At 39.3% G+C, this 17,176-nt stretch overlaps 1 protein-coding gene across 1 annotated transcript in view; it reads right to left on the reverse strand.

The window, feature by feature from the left end:
• PDSS2 (decaprenyl diphosphate synthase subunit 2) overlaps positions 1-17,176 on the reverse strand; it is a 243,231-nt gene that overhangs the window by 130,564 nt on the left and 95,491 nt on the right. The window contains exon 2 of the mRNA XM_028510041.2: positions 11,949-12,083. Coding sequence (XP_028365842.1) covers positions 11,949-12,083 — 135 coding nt within the window. The remainder of the gene's footprint in view (positions 1-11,948; positions 12,084-17,176) is intronic.

Raw genomic sequence — 17,176 nt, forward strand, 5'->3', positions numbered from 1 at the left:
ATATGTAAGTAATTATAATAGAGTGATAGAAGCTTCCTATTACTGCAGGATGTAAATTACCAGCAAATCTTGTAGGTGCATAATTATCCAGGTATTTCTTTGAAACAGTGTCTCCAATAAGTATGAGTATAATGGTTTTCAACATCAAAATTTGTAGCACTCAGCATTTCAGGACTAATGACATATGAAATATGCATTGTTCTTTGTCTATACAGGAAGCCCATTAGACAGAACATCTGCTTGCAGCATAAGTCTATTTAAATAAAAAAAAAGGTTGCTTTATCAAAGAAAATACACAGGTATCTGTATTCCTCAACAGATAAAGAATAAATTTTTGAAAGGAAATGTGCAGTAAAGGGATGAGCCTAAAGACATAAGTTTTAAAAAATTGTATAGAGCGTGACCATAATCCATATTCAACCACAAACCAAAAAGACATTTTGTCTTAATAAACTAATAATAATCGATGGAGCACTTTTATGCCTGCCATGGTGCTAGGCTTTGGAGGCCAAAGAAAAATTCTGTCACTGGGTTTCTATCCACTGTACAATTCGCCACCACCAAACGCAAAGATCTGTGCTCAGGGCTGGGGATACCACACTGAGTGAGACAGTATGTGAGTATGCAGGGTGTCCTACCCCAGAGGCCGCCACCAGTAACAGACAGAGCACAGGTTCTGTGGTCAAAGGGGGTTTGAGTCCCAACCCTGCCATCTACCTATACTACAAACTTGACCCAGTTATTACATTTCTCTAAGCCTATTTCCCAAGAAAAGTGATTTTTTGTTAATCAATTGTAAAGATTAAAGGAGTTAATGTATAAAAAGCATGTAGAATAGTACCAGACATATAGAAAACTTGATACGTTAGCTATAGTAATAATGATTATTGTTCTATATTTATTAAAGTCAGCTTTGGCCGTAGCAAGTGCTCAACAAATGCTTGTTTGAATGAGTGAACTGGTCAATGAGTGAATAAACAAATCTGGGAGAGGGATAAGACAGGTATGCAAATTACTACAAGATAGACAAGAAAGGCCCCAAGATACAAAATGTAATAAAAGGCTCCATGGTAGCAGAGGTGCTGGGTTGGAAGATGACTAGAACACAGGCTCTGACCTCTAGAATATACTGCCCAGTGGGAAACCATATACACAAATCAGTCTTTATAAAACAATGTGTTACATATTCTAGAAATTCACAGAACATTCCCTCTAGATTCTGGTTCTAACTGAGCCACAACTTTTCCTGGGGTACTCAAATCCCTGTATCTTTGTAAGGGGCTATTCTTAACCTCCTACACACCATAACCTAAGGAGCTGAGAGGTGGGACCGAGTGCTCTCATTATTTCCTCACCACGCTGAGAAAACCGCTGTTCTCTGATGCCAGCTCTACTTCCTGCCATCGCTCCTCTTCCCTGGTATGATGTATTCACTGAGGTCTCCGGCACCTTGCTCAGTTCTGTTGTTCTCCTGGTTGACTTCAATCACGTGAACTGTCGACCCTGTAGCTTGTTAATCTACTCAACTCAACCTCTACTGTATTCTGTCGACTCCATTCTCAGAACTGGAGTTCACCATTCAGAACTGTTCTGCCTCTGACATGTTCAGTTCACATATCCTACTTTGTACCTACAATCTCCTAGCCTCTCAGCTCTCCCACAGCCTTACTACCTCATGATAGGAATCATCATGACCTCCAGTCCTTAATCATTACTTTCTCCCCAATTTTGGACCCCACAGCCCCACTTCCTTCCTGATGGAGCCCAAATAATTTTATTAGGTCAACCATTCCTTTGCATCTACCTTTCTCTTGGTGAGCAAAGAAAAACCATGATCATACTTTTACCCTCTTTACTAGTTACTCTGGGGCAGGCTAGAACGTGCTTGTTGCTGAGCTAAGAAATTTGTATTTAATCCTGTAGGGAATGGAACACCACTGAAGAATTAAAAATATTTTCTTCCACTTAAAAACTTTAAAACTTGAGCAGAGGAGGAGGGAATAAGGAACATCTCAGTCATAGAAAAATGGTGATTCAAGATGCCAGCAACACCAGAGAGGAAGGATGCCAGGGCTGGAGATAACCAACCTGAGAATCTACTCTTTGGTCTTTGTTACCATTGCTGCTGCCACCACCCAGCTGCATAGCCCATGAGTGGGAAGAAAAGTCCAAGGGCACAGTGAGGAAGGAGTTCCTCAGGCACTAAGCTACCTGTAGATGCCAGCTCTCTCCTAGCATCTTATGTGAGTGGTATTAGGGACTGTTTGTCTTTAGTTAAACAAAGGGTCGCCAGTGAACACAGGCAGATTATTAGCCCAACAGTGAATATGATTGTAGTTCTAGAAGTTAAGTTCCACAAACAGAGGTCTAAAAATGGAATTTCATCAAATGTCAGAAGGCTGCTAGATGCATAAGTTGTTTCCTTACCCTGTCACTTGAGGACACAGACTACTTCTTACTAATATCTGTGTTTCCTTCAATTCTCAACCACGTGCCTTCCAGAGAAGAGGTGGTTAATGTGCTATATGGGACCACACATTACTCAAACCTAGCTGGATATATGTGCTACTAGGTTCCCTGATTTGAAGCCCATTACTACCCCCATCTTACACAAGAGTAACCACACAGAGTGTTTAAGCAGCTTGTGTAAGGCCAACTAACTAATCAGTCATATATTTGAGACAAGAACCCAGATCTCTGGCCTTTAACCCACGTCTCTGTTACACCATACTGTGTTGCACTGGGGGTGCCTTGAGTTTGGGTTTAAAGGATCATCATTAAGTCATGAAGCTATTAAGCAAACTTTGCCATTACACATTTTAAGTGGCTGTAAGTCTTCTGTATAGAACTAACATTTTACTGTGATGAATGTCAAGAACCAAATACTGTTTAAAATGCAGAATTAGGCAGTGGACGTTGTCTTTGTGGCTTCTTACTAATCAACAAATAGGCCTTCTTTTAGAAAAAGATTTTAATTTCTCACCACTAACAAAATAATACAGCTTTTCTGTTTGTTTGTTTGCTTGCTTGCTTATTTTTGCTGTGAAGTAGTCAGGCAGGCTAATCTTATAGCAAGATGTTTATATATGAGAAAATCTCAGTTGAGAAAATTAGTAGCTGAGCTCACCTACTTTTTGTGATTAATTACACTGTTTTGCAAGAGGCTGATCTTATTTTGTTTTTCCAACAGCTCTGGTGAAGTAATGACTTGTGATGTACAGTATGTTAAACATAAAGAGCCTTCCTCTTTCTTGTTCAACATGTAATTGCTGCATTTGTGCATGCTGTGTAAGTTGAAAATAACAATGAAAAGTTAATGAAGAAAATAAGTACTGGTGGTAATGAATCAGTAATATTGTTAGATTTGTATCTGGAGTTTATTTTTATTGTAGTAAGTGGAATACAATCAATAAGAATATGTAATCAAACTGTAAATGCTTTCATCTCTTGAGATCTCTCTGAAAAGAAGCTAAGATATCTTTATCTACAGAAGCCTACTCTAAATTCAATTATTCAGCATAATCATTTTAAATAAGCATTCTCCATGTCCCAGGTTCCTGTAGTACAAAAGACACATTTCTTAAATAGGCTTTCATTGCTTTCTAAGTATGAAACAGAACTTTCTTTTAATTTTGAGATTTATTTTAATTATACAAAATAATATGAATAGATTCTCTTTATATAAAAAACTGAAATATTACAAATAAAGTTCCCTTTGACTATTCCCCTGTACCTACCCATTCCCAAATCTCCCTCCCCCCACCCCACCCCGTATCCTCCAACCACCGTTATTATCAGGTAGGTGAGATTTCTCCTACTATTTTCTAATGCATTTACACATGTCATCATCAAATAATGATAAGTTGCTTTTAATGTTTTATATTTAATATTAATTATTTTGCATTAATATAACTGAGCCCTAAATAAATCATATGATCAACATGTTCCAATCTAAGCCTCATTTTTTAAGGTGTTTTTTGGTTTGGTCAATCCCCAAAGGCAATGCAGTTTGTTAATCCTGTTTGGCACTTTTAAGTGCCAGACAAATTCTAATATGTGATGTGAGGACTGATAGTCACAGCCTATTGTTACTCTAATTAGAAGTCATCAGAAGCTAATGCGTACCACATTAAAATGATCAGTTATAAACTACAATATCTTCAACGAGACCAAGACCAATTCCCTAAATTTAAAATTTATTTTAAAAAACCCAAATTTGCTTAATTCATAGCTTCTTATGTTCTCCACTTCTTGTCTTATATTAACATTTCATATAGGCCTCCAAGTATTCTATCACTTTTCTATAACAGCACACCAAGCCTCACCAATTTTCCCTTAGAGAATAAAGTAATGTTATGATCAATAAATTTGTTTTCAAGACTTAGCTTACTAAGTTTATAACGCTTTTTTTGTGATTAGTTACTTAAGTCCAACAATCACCTTAGCATTTTTATCATTAATTTAACCTTAATCAATGGAATAATATACTGAGTTGAAAAAGAATTAGCACAAGAAATTGATGGTATCAATTTTAACATAGATGGTAAACCTAAGAAAGCTAATCTAAAGACATCATTTTGCTTCACTCCTGCTTTCTTTATGAAAAAAAAATATCTATAGTTTACCCACGTGCATAGGATATTTTATCTTGTGAAAGGTAAAAAGTTCAGATCAGCTGAGGGACTTGTAAGGCCCTCCTTCTAGTGACAGGACTAGGCTAACTACCTCCAATCAGCCACTTTGTTGTTGTTGTTGTTTTAACCAGTTTTTAAGAAGTGTAAATTAGTAAAACATTCGGTGATGCAGCTGTTTCTTAGAGGCCAGATAAGACACTTGAAACACAGTTAAAAATAATTCAGAACACAAAAGAGGACATAAAATGAATACCCCCCCCAGCTGCCTCTCCCCAGAGGTGACCACTATAAATAGCTCTTTGTGACTCCTTTAAAACATTTTAAAAACATCTGCAATGTTTTTTGTTGTGTTATTTTTTGTTTTTCACGATAGTCCACTAATACTCTTCTTTCTTTAAATGCCACACTGATGTTGCTTTACATAATAACTAAGTCAAAAAATTAAGACTGTTCCATGAAGAGTGCTTTGGAGTCTGATTACAGCTCACATCCTGAATGGAGATAGCAAAGGACATAATACGGTATAGGCAGGCACTGTAAGATATGGTCCGTGTTAAACTACTCTAAAAGGCACATACCATAAATGTGTGATTCAAATGTTACTTTTAGTTTAGAATACTTATGCTAACGGAAGATTCAGTCATGTAAAGATTTAAATGAATAGTATGTCCAAGGCAATGGCAAGATACAGAGATGTATAAAGCTGGCAAATACAGTCTAGCTGGATCCTGAGAAAGAAAAGACAATGTTTTTGGTAAACTTATGTCAATCTTTCCCACCAGAGTTAACAAGAAGTTTTGGGAAATTTCAGGCAATGAAGACAGGGTGAAGATATGTGGTCTCTTTATAAGCACTAATTAGATGAGAAATAACTGAGTCAATTACTGCTAAAAAACTGAGAAAGGTAAACCATTAGTAAAAAATTCACCTAATTTTTTAAACTTAATAATCATGTTATATTAGAGAAGTCTATAATTTGAAATGTTATGTTCTGTAACTGTAATGGTCTACTTTTTGTACACAGATGTATCCTATCGTTAACAGAAGAGGAAATTATAAACTTATTTTGTCAGAAGTGGCTAGGGATACTTTTACATTAAATTTAGTAACTTTTTGGACTGATGACCTTTGTAAACAATTTTTAAACTCAGAATTGGTGGAATAAATATAATGGTCATAGTCTTCTTGGCAAAAGGCGATGGTAGATGTTTATAGTGCATTTTTATAAATGTAGTTCTCTTACCTGTTTTTCAAAATGTAGTTATTACATTTTTACCTAAATTCTGCCTCTCTTGGTCATATGTTAAGTTCACTAGACACATCTACAAGTTATATCCATCAGTTGTATCCTTAGGCCAAACAAAAGAGGTCACCTAACTCACTTTGGTCCCTTAGGTAATTTACTCAGGATCCATTATCTGACATCAAAGTCAAGTTTATGAGAGAAAAACACCAACAATGTAAAATCCCAGTAGTTTGGAGGTGAATTTAAAAAGCTCCCAAGTCAGTGCTTTCCTCAAATGTTAAATAATTCACTGTGGCAATACAGATGCAAACCTCCAGCAAAAGTTACAGTTGAACAATTAAGAAAGCAGGAGCCAAATAAATGACTTCAGGGACAGAGAAATTAATGGTTTCTCATAATACTATGCCAAATTACATTTTCACACTAACAAGTGTATAAAACACCCAAGCATCACCAATGACATACTGGGTTAAGTTTGATTACAGAAAATAGCCTGAAATCAGGATTATTCCCTAAATGTAATTATGGATTCTATACACTTGGCTATGAAACCCATTTATATTATTTGGAAAATTTTTATATTCATAATGCAACACCTACTCTTTTGCAAAGTTCTTTACAATTCCTCATGTTACAACGACCAACTACCAAATGTATATGTTCCTGTGACGGTTCAGAAGGTGATGCAGGTGTTACTTAGAGGCTAGTAAGAAACTTGAAACACAAAGTCACATCACAGTGCACTGTAGGTATACCAGGTCTGTCAGGAAGAGGGCCAGCCATTGTTAACATAAAGAACGGTTTGTGCATGACACCAATGTAACCTGGCAGCCAAGGAGAGTGGATTAGAATGCTCATGCATGAACAATGATGACTTCACTGTACGAGTCAGTGGATTCATGGACACTATTGAGTAAGCATGTGTACTGTGTGGCTGTGGCATTCAAAATGACTGAGTGAGGAGAGCAACAATGAATCTGCATCAAATTTTGCATCAAGCTTGAACATTCCTCTGCAGAAACTGTTTGGATGATTCAGAAGGTTTCAGCTATGGGCAACTCATGATTGGCAGCTTCATCACAACAATGTGCCGGCTCATGCATTATGCCTAGTGCAGTTTCTTTGAGAAACATCAAATCACCCAGGTAATTCACCCCACTTACAGCCCAGATTCAGTCCTCTGAGACTTCTGGCTGTTTGCAAAACTAAAATCACCTTTGAAAGGGGAGAGATTTCAGACTATCTATGAGATTCAGGAAAATATGATGGGGCAGCTTACGGTAATTACAACTGTGTGAGGTCCCAAGATGCCTACTTTGAGGGGAACTGAGGTGTCATTGTCCTATGCACCATGTTCTTGTGTCTTACATCTTCTTTGGTAAATGTCTCTATTTTTCATAGTAAATGGCTGGATACTTCTGGATAGACCTTGTATAGGTAAGAGCACCTACACAGTAGAAAGGGTACATACTTCAAAGTAAAACCAGAATTTAACTCCCAACTCTATCACTTTCTACTTAGAGGATTTCAGACAAGTCTTAATCTCAGTATTAGCTTCTTTTTCTATAAAACAGGGATGATTCACTTATGTAACAAATATTTATTGAACACTTTTTATGTGTCAAATAGTACTTTACATGGGTTAATTTAGAATTAGAGATAATAAAACTTGGCTGGTATTCATTACAGGTACATATGGTTACCTACTTGCAAGGGTAGACACCTGCCCAATAAAGCAAGGTCAAAATCAGCAGGCTGAAACCAAAGGAATTCCTAACAGGAGACAGAAATACATGGGATTCAAGGTGATGTGAAATCTGTTTGCTTTCCAGGGATTAACAGGCTATTGGTATTCATTATGGGTCCTTATGTGTTTTCTCCAGTTATTCCAAGTTCAGTCAGGAGCTTTCCACAAAGTTTATAAGGTACAGTTTGACCTCTAATTTGAACACTTTGGGGGAAGGATGTAAATGTATTAAAGATTTGCAAGTTGCTTTTAATTCAGGATTTTTTCAAAGAAATACAAAAGGAAGACCCTTTCTGGTATATTAACTTAATGGTTAGTCTAATCTACATGTGAAATAAATGTATATTATTTATATTTGACTAGAAAATAAGAATAGAATCAAGAAAATAAACACATGAGATATGGGAAAAAACTATAGTTAGAGCCTCAACTTTTCTCAATTGCCAGTTGTGCCACTTCGAAAAAGTCTCAAGATTTTGTATCTGTTTTCTCAGGAGTAAAACAAGTATCTTAAAAACTCCTACCTACAGAATTATTGCAACGATCAAATGGGATAACTGTCATAAAAATGATCAGTAACCTACAAAGCACTAAAAACCATAAATTATTCCAGAGTGAGTAGGGACTAAAGATGATCCCAAGATACCTCTTTTGGTAAAGATACTTACATGGATGAGTGGTAAAAGGTCTGCAAAAATTATTCTGGATGGAGGAGCAGATCATTTGTAGCCACAACAGTAATAATTTGGCTTGCTTATCAATGAGGAAGGATCATTGCACTTCATAGCTAACAAGCAACAGTCATTTTTAAATATTATAGCAGAAAAAAAATGTATGGATAAAACCACTAGCAATTAAACAAATCTAAGAGGTGGATTGATTTTTAAATTAAACCAATAAGATACAAAGGGGCACCTCCCCAAAACGGAATTGATTTATAAAAAACTGTGTATTTATTCTTACATGTTTAAACTTCAGCCACCTTCAGAGTACTCTCCATTTGATGCAATACACCTAAAGAGACATTTTTTCCTCTGCTCAGAACAGTTTTTGAACTCATCAATTTTGATGCCTTTTAGTGCTTCTCCCATTTTTGTTTCACCTCTTCCACATCAGCAAAACGTTTCCCTTTAAGGGCTTTTTTTTTTCTTTTTTTTTTTTTAATATATTTTATTGATTATGCTATTACAGTTGTCCCATATCCCCCCTTCTCTCCCCTCCACCCTGTACCCCCTCCCACCCACATTTCCCCCTTTAGTTCATGTCCATGTGTCATATTTATGAGTTCTTTAGTTTCTACATTTCCCGTACTATTCTTGCCCTCCCCCTATCTATTTTCAACCTACATTCTATGCTACTTATTCTCTATACCTTTTCCCCCTCTCTCCTCCTCCCACCCTCCTGCTGCTAACCCTCCATGTGCCCTCCATTTCTGTGGTTCTGTTCCTGTTCTAATTGTTTACTTAGTTTCTTTTGGTTTTGCTTTAGGTGTGGTTGTTGATATTTGTGAGTTTGCTGTCCTTTTACTATACATGTCTTTTCTTTATCTTCTTTTCTTAGATAAGTCCCTTTAGCATTTCATAAAATAAGGGCTTGGTGATGATGAACTCCTTTAACTTGACCTTATCTGAGAAGCACTTTATCTGCCCTTCCATTCTAAATGAAAGCTTTGCTGGATAGGGCAATCTGGGATGTAGGTCCTTGTCTTTCATGACTTGGAATATTTCTTTCCAGCCCCTTCTTGCCTGTAAGGTCTCTTTGGAGAAATCAGCTGACAGTCTGATGCGAACTCCTTTGTAGGTGACTGTCCCCTTACCTCTTGCTGCTTCTAGGATTCTCTCCTTCGTTTTTACCTTGGCTAATGTAATTATGATGTGCCTTGGTGTGTTTCTTCTTGGGTCCAACTTCTTTGGGGCTCTCTGAGCTTCTTGGATTTCTTGGAAGACTGTTCCCTTTGCCAGATTGGGGAAGTTCTCCTTTATTATTTGTTCAAATAACTTTTCCACTTGTTGCTCCTCCCTTTCTGATACCCCTATAATTTGGATGTTGGAACGTTTAAAGGTGTCCTGGATGTTCTTAAGCTTTTCTTCGATTTTTTGAATTCTTATTTCATCATGCTTTCCTGCTTGGTTGATTCTATCTTCCTTCTGGTCCACTGTATTGTTTTGAGACTCATATTCCTTCCTTTCACTATTGGCTCTCCTCCGCGTGTCTTCCTGCATCTGTTTTATGGTATTCTGCATTCTTTTATCTAAATTTCGTCCAAAATCCACCAGTTCTGTGAGCTTTCTGATCACCAGTGTTTTGAACTGCGCATCTGATAGATTGGCTAATTCTTGGTCGCTCAATAGGATGAGTCCTGGGGGACTGATTTGCTCTGTTGAAAACATGGTTTTTTTTTCCCCCCTGTCTCTCCTTTTTTTTTTTTCCCCGGTCTGGTTGCTCTTGTTACGGTGGGGGGCGGAGCCTTAGGTGCTCACTGGGGCTGGGCACCCCGGTCGCTAGATTGTGACGTTATATGTGGGGGAGGGGCAGGAGCGGGAGCGGGGCGGGAGAAAACAATGGCGGTAGTTCAGTTCCCCTGGACTCAGACCCTTGTCTGGGCTTCCGGGCCGCGAGTTCTGCCCTGGTCCACAATTGCTGCCCCTCTGGGTCTGCCAGCCGCAGCTTGCGTACTCAGGGATCACCGCTGCCTTCTTACGTGCCCGATGGCTTTTGCACCGATTTCGCGCCAAACCTTCCCCCGACCTCCGCGCGCCACCGACCGGAGCCAGCCCCGCGCCCGCCGGCTCGTCCTCTCCTACCAGTCCGGATGAACGTGTCTACTTCAACTTCTTGGCTGCCCAACTTCCATTCAGATAAATCCTCTGCCGGATCTGGGTGTTATTCTGATAGTAAATTATTGTTGTAAATTATTGGTTTTCTAATCTTGGTTGTACGAGGAGGTACGGTGCGACCACCTATTCCTCCATCTTGCTGGAAGTCCTGAGGGCTTTTTTTCATCCAGGGAAACAAAAAACAGTCGCTCAGGGCCAGATCTGGATGAATAGCAAGGATGGGGCACAATGGTCATGCCACTTTTGGTCAAAAACTGCGGAAGACTCAGTGCATTGTGGGCAGGTGCTCTCATAAATCACCCATCATGGGCAAATGCACTGGAAGAGTCTTAAAAAAAAATCCACTGAAGCCAAACACAGCCTCTCACAACAAAGCTAGCAGGTGCACTGCTACAGAGGGGTTCCACGAACACTCACCTAGTGGTGGAAGCCTGTACTACAAGAACCTATCCTCCAGAAGATAATTCATTTTGGTGTGGGGGAATTCCCCCTTGTATATCAGCCGTAAGTCAAAGTTTCTATAAACGCTTCTTGTCATGAAAAAATTTCCCTGTCACCGGGTTTTTTAGGGTAGTTTTAATTTCACGTGCTGAAGTTCACCTGCAGATTGTTACTTCTACAGAGGCTTTTAACCCAGTGTCAAGCACTCTACTAAGATTAAATAAAGTTATCGATGATATACTATTACTAAAAAATATACAGTAATTTTTTAAAAAACAAAATGAAATTTGAAGTGTTAGATGCAACAAATGTGACTAATACATGCTCATAAATTTATTTTTAATCTAAATGTGTGCGATGTAAAAATTTCTTATCCCAGTAACTTCAGTAAAAACTCTTCACCATAAAAATAAGCAAAAAAAAAAGAAATGATGCCCTGGCTGGCATAGCTCAGTGGATTGAGCGCGGGCTGCGAACCAGGCATCGCAGGTTCGATTCCCAGTCAGGGCACATGCCTGGGTTGCAGGCCATGACCCCCAGCAACCGCACATTGATGTTTCTCTCTCTCTCTCCCTTCTCTCTCTAAAAATAAATAAATAAATAATAATAAAAAAAGAAATGATATAGCACTGACGTTGATTACATCTGCTAAAATGGTGGTTGCATCATTATTTTACAACTATGTATCAGTTTAAGTAGGTTTAAAAATAAAAAATCCTGGGCTAAATGACAAAGAGATCTCTGCAGATATATGATGGTGCCCTGATGGGGCAGGGGGCAGTAATGAACAGAAACTTTTACATGCCCATGGCAGTAACTCAAGTGTTCACCACATAGATACAGGTAAATTTACCAGTTATGCATGGAGCAGCCAAGACAACCAGATTTGTTAACAATGAAACTCATGTTTTTTAACTTTACGAAGTATTTTAATCTATCTTTCATTTAGTGAATGATAAAGAACTAAACAGTGATTTCTACCACTACTGCTCAGTATAAGAAAATACAGTTTAGAGAGCAATGTCAAAAGACTAATTTCTTACCATGAATAGATCCCACTGACCATGTCATAATTCTGACATGGAGCGTTCACGCTGCTGGGCCCAGCTGCTTTAGAAATCAGGAGCACCACCAAGCCCCTCAACTGGAGGTTATTCCGGCTGTCTTGTACAAGCCCTCTGCCAACAAATAAAAAGGTTAAGATTAATGTACTCTCATAAGATCAGTCATATCGTGTTGGCAAATTGCTACAAATATGCCCATACTTCCAAAATCAGACAATGGAACTTGTTGAAAAGAAATAGGATTGGGGGAAGGAAGAGAAATGGGATTGGGAGAATGAGAGGAAACGACGAGCTCTGAAAACAAGTGGAGAAACCCACGGCTGGCTGTAAAAGCCGAAATCTCAAACTGTGAGCTTGATGATCTGGCTTTCTCCTCTTTCTGGGTTTTTCCCACTGTCTATACCCGGCCTCGAAATATTAACTGTTCGCTCTGGTAACAAGAAGAACCCATAGTTTTAAACTGAAACTATGTGGTAGGTGTGGTAGTTGACAGCAATTGAGATAAATACTGACTACATGGCTTAGGTGAAAAGACATTATTTGGTGATGGTGGTTAACGGAAGTGATAAAAAATGATTTCAGTTTTCATAGCTAGAGAAGCAGCTCAAAGAATGAAGGGATTAAACCTAATCCGAATGACTCAAAATGTGTATGAGAAGTAAAATGGAAATAAGTATCATGAGGAAGTATCTTGCCATTTCCTATTACTTAGGCAAAGTATTATGATTCTAGACAACAATGAGGCTCTGACTCAGAATGTCATGTTTTTTTGCTATGAGGATTGAGCTTTTATAATTACTACTATAACTAAGGCCAGGAATACTTTCTTGGAACACGCTGTTATTTTTTTTCTCATTGTTGTTGTTTTAAGTACTGCAAATGGTGTCATACAAAAACTAAATGGCATCATTAGTCTGGGTAATATATGATAATAAATTAATATTTAGAACAATGCACATGTGCAATAATCAAATAGATTAATTGCAGCATATGTAAACAACACACAAATATAATTCTTTTTTCCAGCTTAAATAAAATAACACAGGTTTATTGTCTTATAGTTCTGGACATCAGAGGGTTCACAAGAACAAAATCAAGGTGTCAGCAGGGCTGTGTTTCTTTCTGGAGACTCTAGGGGAGAATTCATTTCCTTGGCTTTTCCATATTCCAGAGTCTGTCTGCATTCCTTGGCTCATGGCCACATCACTCAGATCTCGGCTTCCATTGTCACGTCAACTCTGACAATCCTGTGTCTCTCTTTTCGGACCATTGTGGTTACACTGGGCCCACCTGGATTATCTCCTTTCAAGGTCAGCTGATTAGTAAGCAGCCTTAATTTCCCTTTGCCATGTAACCTACCTACCATATTCACAGGTTCTAGGAATTACGATATGGACATCTTGGGTGAGGAGCATTATTCTGCTGATCACTAGCAAAAACTGAAAAAACTTGAGTTATTACTGTTCAACGTAACCCCAACTACCCACAGGTTGGCAAGGCCTGGGGAAACTAGGTTACACTTAGAAATTTTTACATTCATGAAAATAAAACGAGATGGCATATTAAACAAAGAAAATGTTGGTGACATGTTCTATGTGGAAAAATTAGAAATTATGGTACCATGTTGTTATTTTCCATGGACCATTTCTTGTTCAATATAAACGTTAGAGAATGCTTTTCCTCCATAGTTTTAGTAAGAAATTTATCTACTGATTTTGCTGTGTTGCAGATGTGCCCAGTTAAAAGACAGCTTTCTGGGGTTTTTTTCTTGTTTTTTTTTTGTGTGTGTCTGTGTTTTAGTCCTTCCTCCCAATCAAATACTTTCTGATTTTACAGTTGAATGTTCCTAATTGTTTCTATTCCCAAATTTATGAGATCATCTTTACCTGAAATGATCTCTCAGTGGAAAGGGCAGACTGGTAAACCTAGGGGAAACAATTATCCATAAAGAAAACTGGCTTTTGGGAAAACAAACAGGCAAGTTCATTCAACAAAAATTCTGTTCTTGCTGCCAGTCAGCTGGGGGGCAGCTGGAGGCACCCAGGAAGTTCTGTTCCTTTTCCCTCCTTCCTAAAATAGCCCTAGATCCCCATGATGGGGACTGAAAACCAACTTTGTTATTAATTTACCTCCTGTACAGGTTTGGTCCCTCTTTATTTCTCGAGGTTTCTCTCTCCCCATACCTGCTCAGGTGCCTGCAAGGTCCAGGCCCTGGGAAGAGCCACCCCTTTGGGGAAATCCCAGCACTCTCACACCTGCTGGTTTTGGCAGCCTCTCCCTTGTTCGTCTGACAAGACCTTCTGAGCCCCAACTCAAAATGTCTAACGTTCTGTGCAAAGCACTGCCCCCAACTTAAAGACCGGTGAGTCCAGGCCTCTGAATGCTTGGAGCAAGAGAAGAGGACTGGATTTAATAAGTAAGTTTTTAAAATCATCATAGATAGTCTTGATGCTCACACCCCACCAAGCCCTGAGATGGCTGGGCTGTGTGCATGGTCTCATTTTCTAACGGTATGCTGTGATCTTGTGCAAGGACACTATGAGTCAAATCTTATCTCCACTTTTCAGCTTGACAAAGTTTAGAGATTGGAAATGAGCCCTAAATGATAGAGCTGGTAAATGCCAATGTCAGGCCTCAGCACCAGTCAAAGGTCTGATGACCTTAAACTCAAACCCATGACCTTAACCTCCTTATATACTGCCTGAGCACTGTAAGCAGAAGCTAAGGGTGTGGGCAGTCCAGAGGTGCTCTGCTATAGTAGACCAAGCATGCTGTCATGAGAAAACTTTGGCTTAAGTACCCCTGGGGCCACTTGCCTGCTGTGTCATCTTGGGCAGGTCATTTGGCCTCTCTGAGCCTTACTCAGTTTCCTCATGCCTATCTCATGCCCTTATGGTGAGGCTCAGGTGAATGAGCCCATGAATACCCAGATGATTTTTCTCAACTGAGCATCAGAGGGTTCTTATCAAGGGGCATCAGGAAAGGCTTCCTGGCAGAGGTAGCAAAACAGACACAAAGAACAGAAGTCTCTGTCCTGTGACCTTGGGGCAGATACCAGGCAGATAGGGAGAAGACACAAGAAGAGGCCCAGCTGCATAAGCACTGGCCTCCAGAAGTTTTCCCAGATGCTTCAAGAATGTAGGTGGGACAGTTCTTGGCTCAGTCACATCCCACTGCTCAGGGAACCAGCTGTGCTGGGGAGGGGAGGGGAGGGGAGGGGAGGGGAGGGGATAGGAGGGGATAGGAGGGGAGAGATAGGGAGAAGAGGGAAGGGAGGAACAAAGGAGAGAAGAAAAGGTGGGGAGGGAGAGGGTGAAGAGGGGAGAGGAGAGGAGGAGGGAGGGTAGGAAGGTGGAGAGAAGAGGCCTCTGGGGAGAAAGCTCCAGTTTTGCTAAAGTGTTTAGCCAGTGCCAGAGGCGAGTGCTCACTCTAGAGAGGGGTTCACTGCAGACTCCCTTCCACTGAGCTACAGGAGGGCTCATCTGGTGAACAGAACACCCTGCTGAGTGTCTGAAAGGGGGTCCCAGCCCAGGCTGTGCTTAGTGTCTGAATCTTGGCATCTCAGCTTCCTCATTTGTAACAAAGGTCAATATATCTGCTCTACGACCCACTTCACTGTGGTAGGAGAAATAGGTGGGATAAAGAAAATCAAAGTTATTTGTAATATATAAAGTATCAACACAAAAAAACAATAATTGTGGTCTCCTGTGGGCTAGGGAACTGGGTGGCAAGGGGACTTTGCACTATGTCCCCTTTATATGTTTTTATATTTTGAAGATTTTATTCATTTACTTTTAGAGAGAGGAGACAGAAGGGAAAAAGGGAGGGAGAGAAACATTGATGTGTGGTTGCTTGTTGCGCATCCGCTACTGAGGACCAGGCCCATAACTTAGGCACGTACCCTGACTGGGAATCGAACCAGAGGACCTTTGGGTTCGCAGACTGGTGTTCAATCCACTGAATCACCTCAAATATAATTCTTGATTGTGGTAAAAAAACATTCAAAATTTGTATTATAATACTTCATTTATTATTAAGACTTTCATGGTGAATTTAGAACAAAGAATCAACTGAAATTAATTATGTTAACTAATCCAAAATTAATGAGTTAGTCCACTATTTAAGAAAATTCTTTGTTCCTCATGCCTCCAAGCAGGATTTTCAAAAAGGGCCCCTTCTTGCCCTTTCATTAGTTTCAAAATAAGAGAAAGTTTCAACCATCAACAAATGAATCTAAAAAAACAAACTAAGGAAACAACCAGAAGAGGAACAGAATTATGGATATGGAGATCACTTGGAGGGCCATCAGCTGGGAGGGAGAAGAGGTACAATGGGGGAAAAAGTACAGGGATTAAGAAGCATAACTGATAGGTATGAAGTAGGCAGGGGGATGCTAAGAACAATATAGGAAATGGAGAAGCCAAGGAACTTAAATGCACAACCCATGGACACGAACTAAGGAGTGGAGGAGTAGTGAACTAAGTGCTGGAGGGAATGGGGGTGCCAGGCAGTGGAGGGCAAGGGGGGAAAATTAGGACAACTGTAATACCATAATCAATAAAATATATTTAAAAAAGAGAGAGAGCTTCAGGCTCTCTGCAAAGTGTAAGTTACAGCTGTTTCTTGACGTATTTTCTCCTCAATCTAGCCAGTGATCTTCTACAAGTTAGAAGGGTTAATGATTTTCAAAAATAAGTTCTAATTTCCTAGGACAGGAAGTTAAACTAAGGTAATTAAGCTATATGACAGTAGAAACGAGCATCAGGATGTCCAAAGCTCTTTATTATCATGCAACAATCTGCTTAAATCTTACAGACCTTAACCAGAGAGAGGCTAGAAAGCATCCTATTTTAGAAAAAGAAAATGTAAAATGGGTGCTCTTTGGAAATTTTTTGCTTTAAACTACAAATTTCAACTAGTTCTACTTATCCTTATTTATATGTCACCTAAGGTGACTCTTTATTTTTCCATTTCTGTATAACAATATTAAAGAGAGGGTCTAAATCGGCTCCTATTTCTAGAAGGAAAAAAGGAGGGTGAGGATGTGAGTGCAAGCTTGTGTGTGTGTGTGCATATTTCAGGGGTTAAGCCTGGTTAGGATAAAGGATATGATGACACAGTAGGAACCCTAAGAGGCTAACCTTGAGGTAAGTCTGACCACGTCAGACTGATGGAACAGCCTGGTAACAGTTCTGACAACACCTTCT

The sequence above is a fragment of the Phyllostomus discolor genome, chromosome 4 (assembly GCF_004126475.2).
Source record: "Phyllostomus discolor isolate MPI-MPIP mPhyDis1 chromosome 4, mPhyDis1.pri.v3, whole genome shotgun sequence".
Taxonomy (NCBI): domain Eukaryota; kingdom Metazoa; phylum Chordata; class Mammalia; order Chiroptera; family Phyllostomidae; genus Phyllostomus; species Phyllostomus discolor.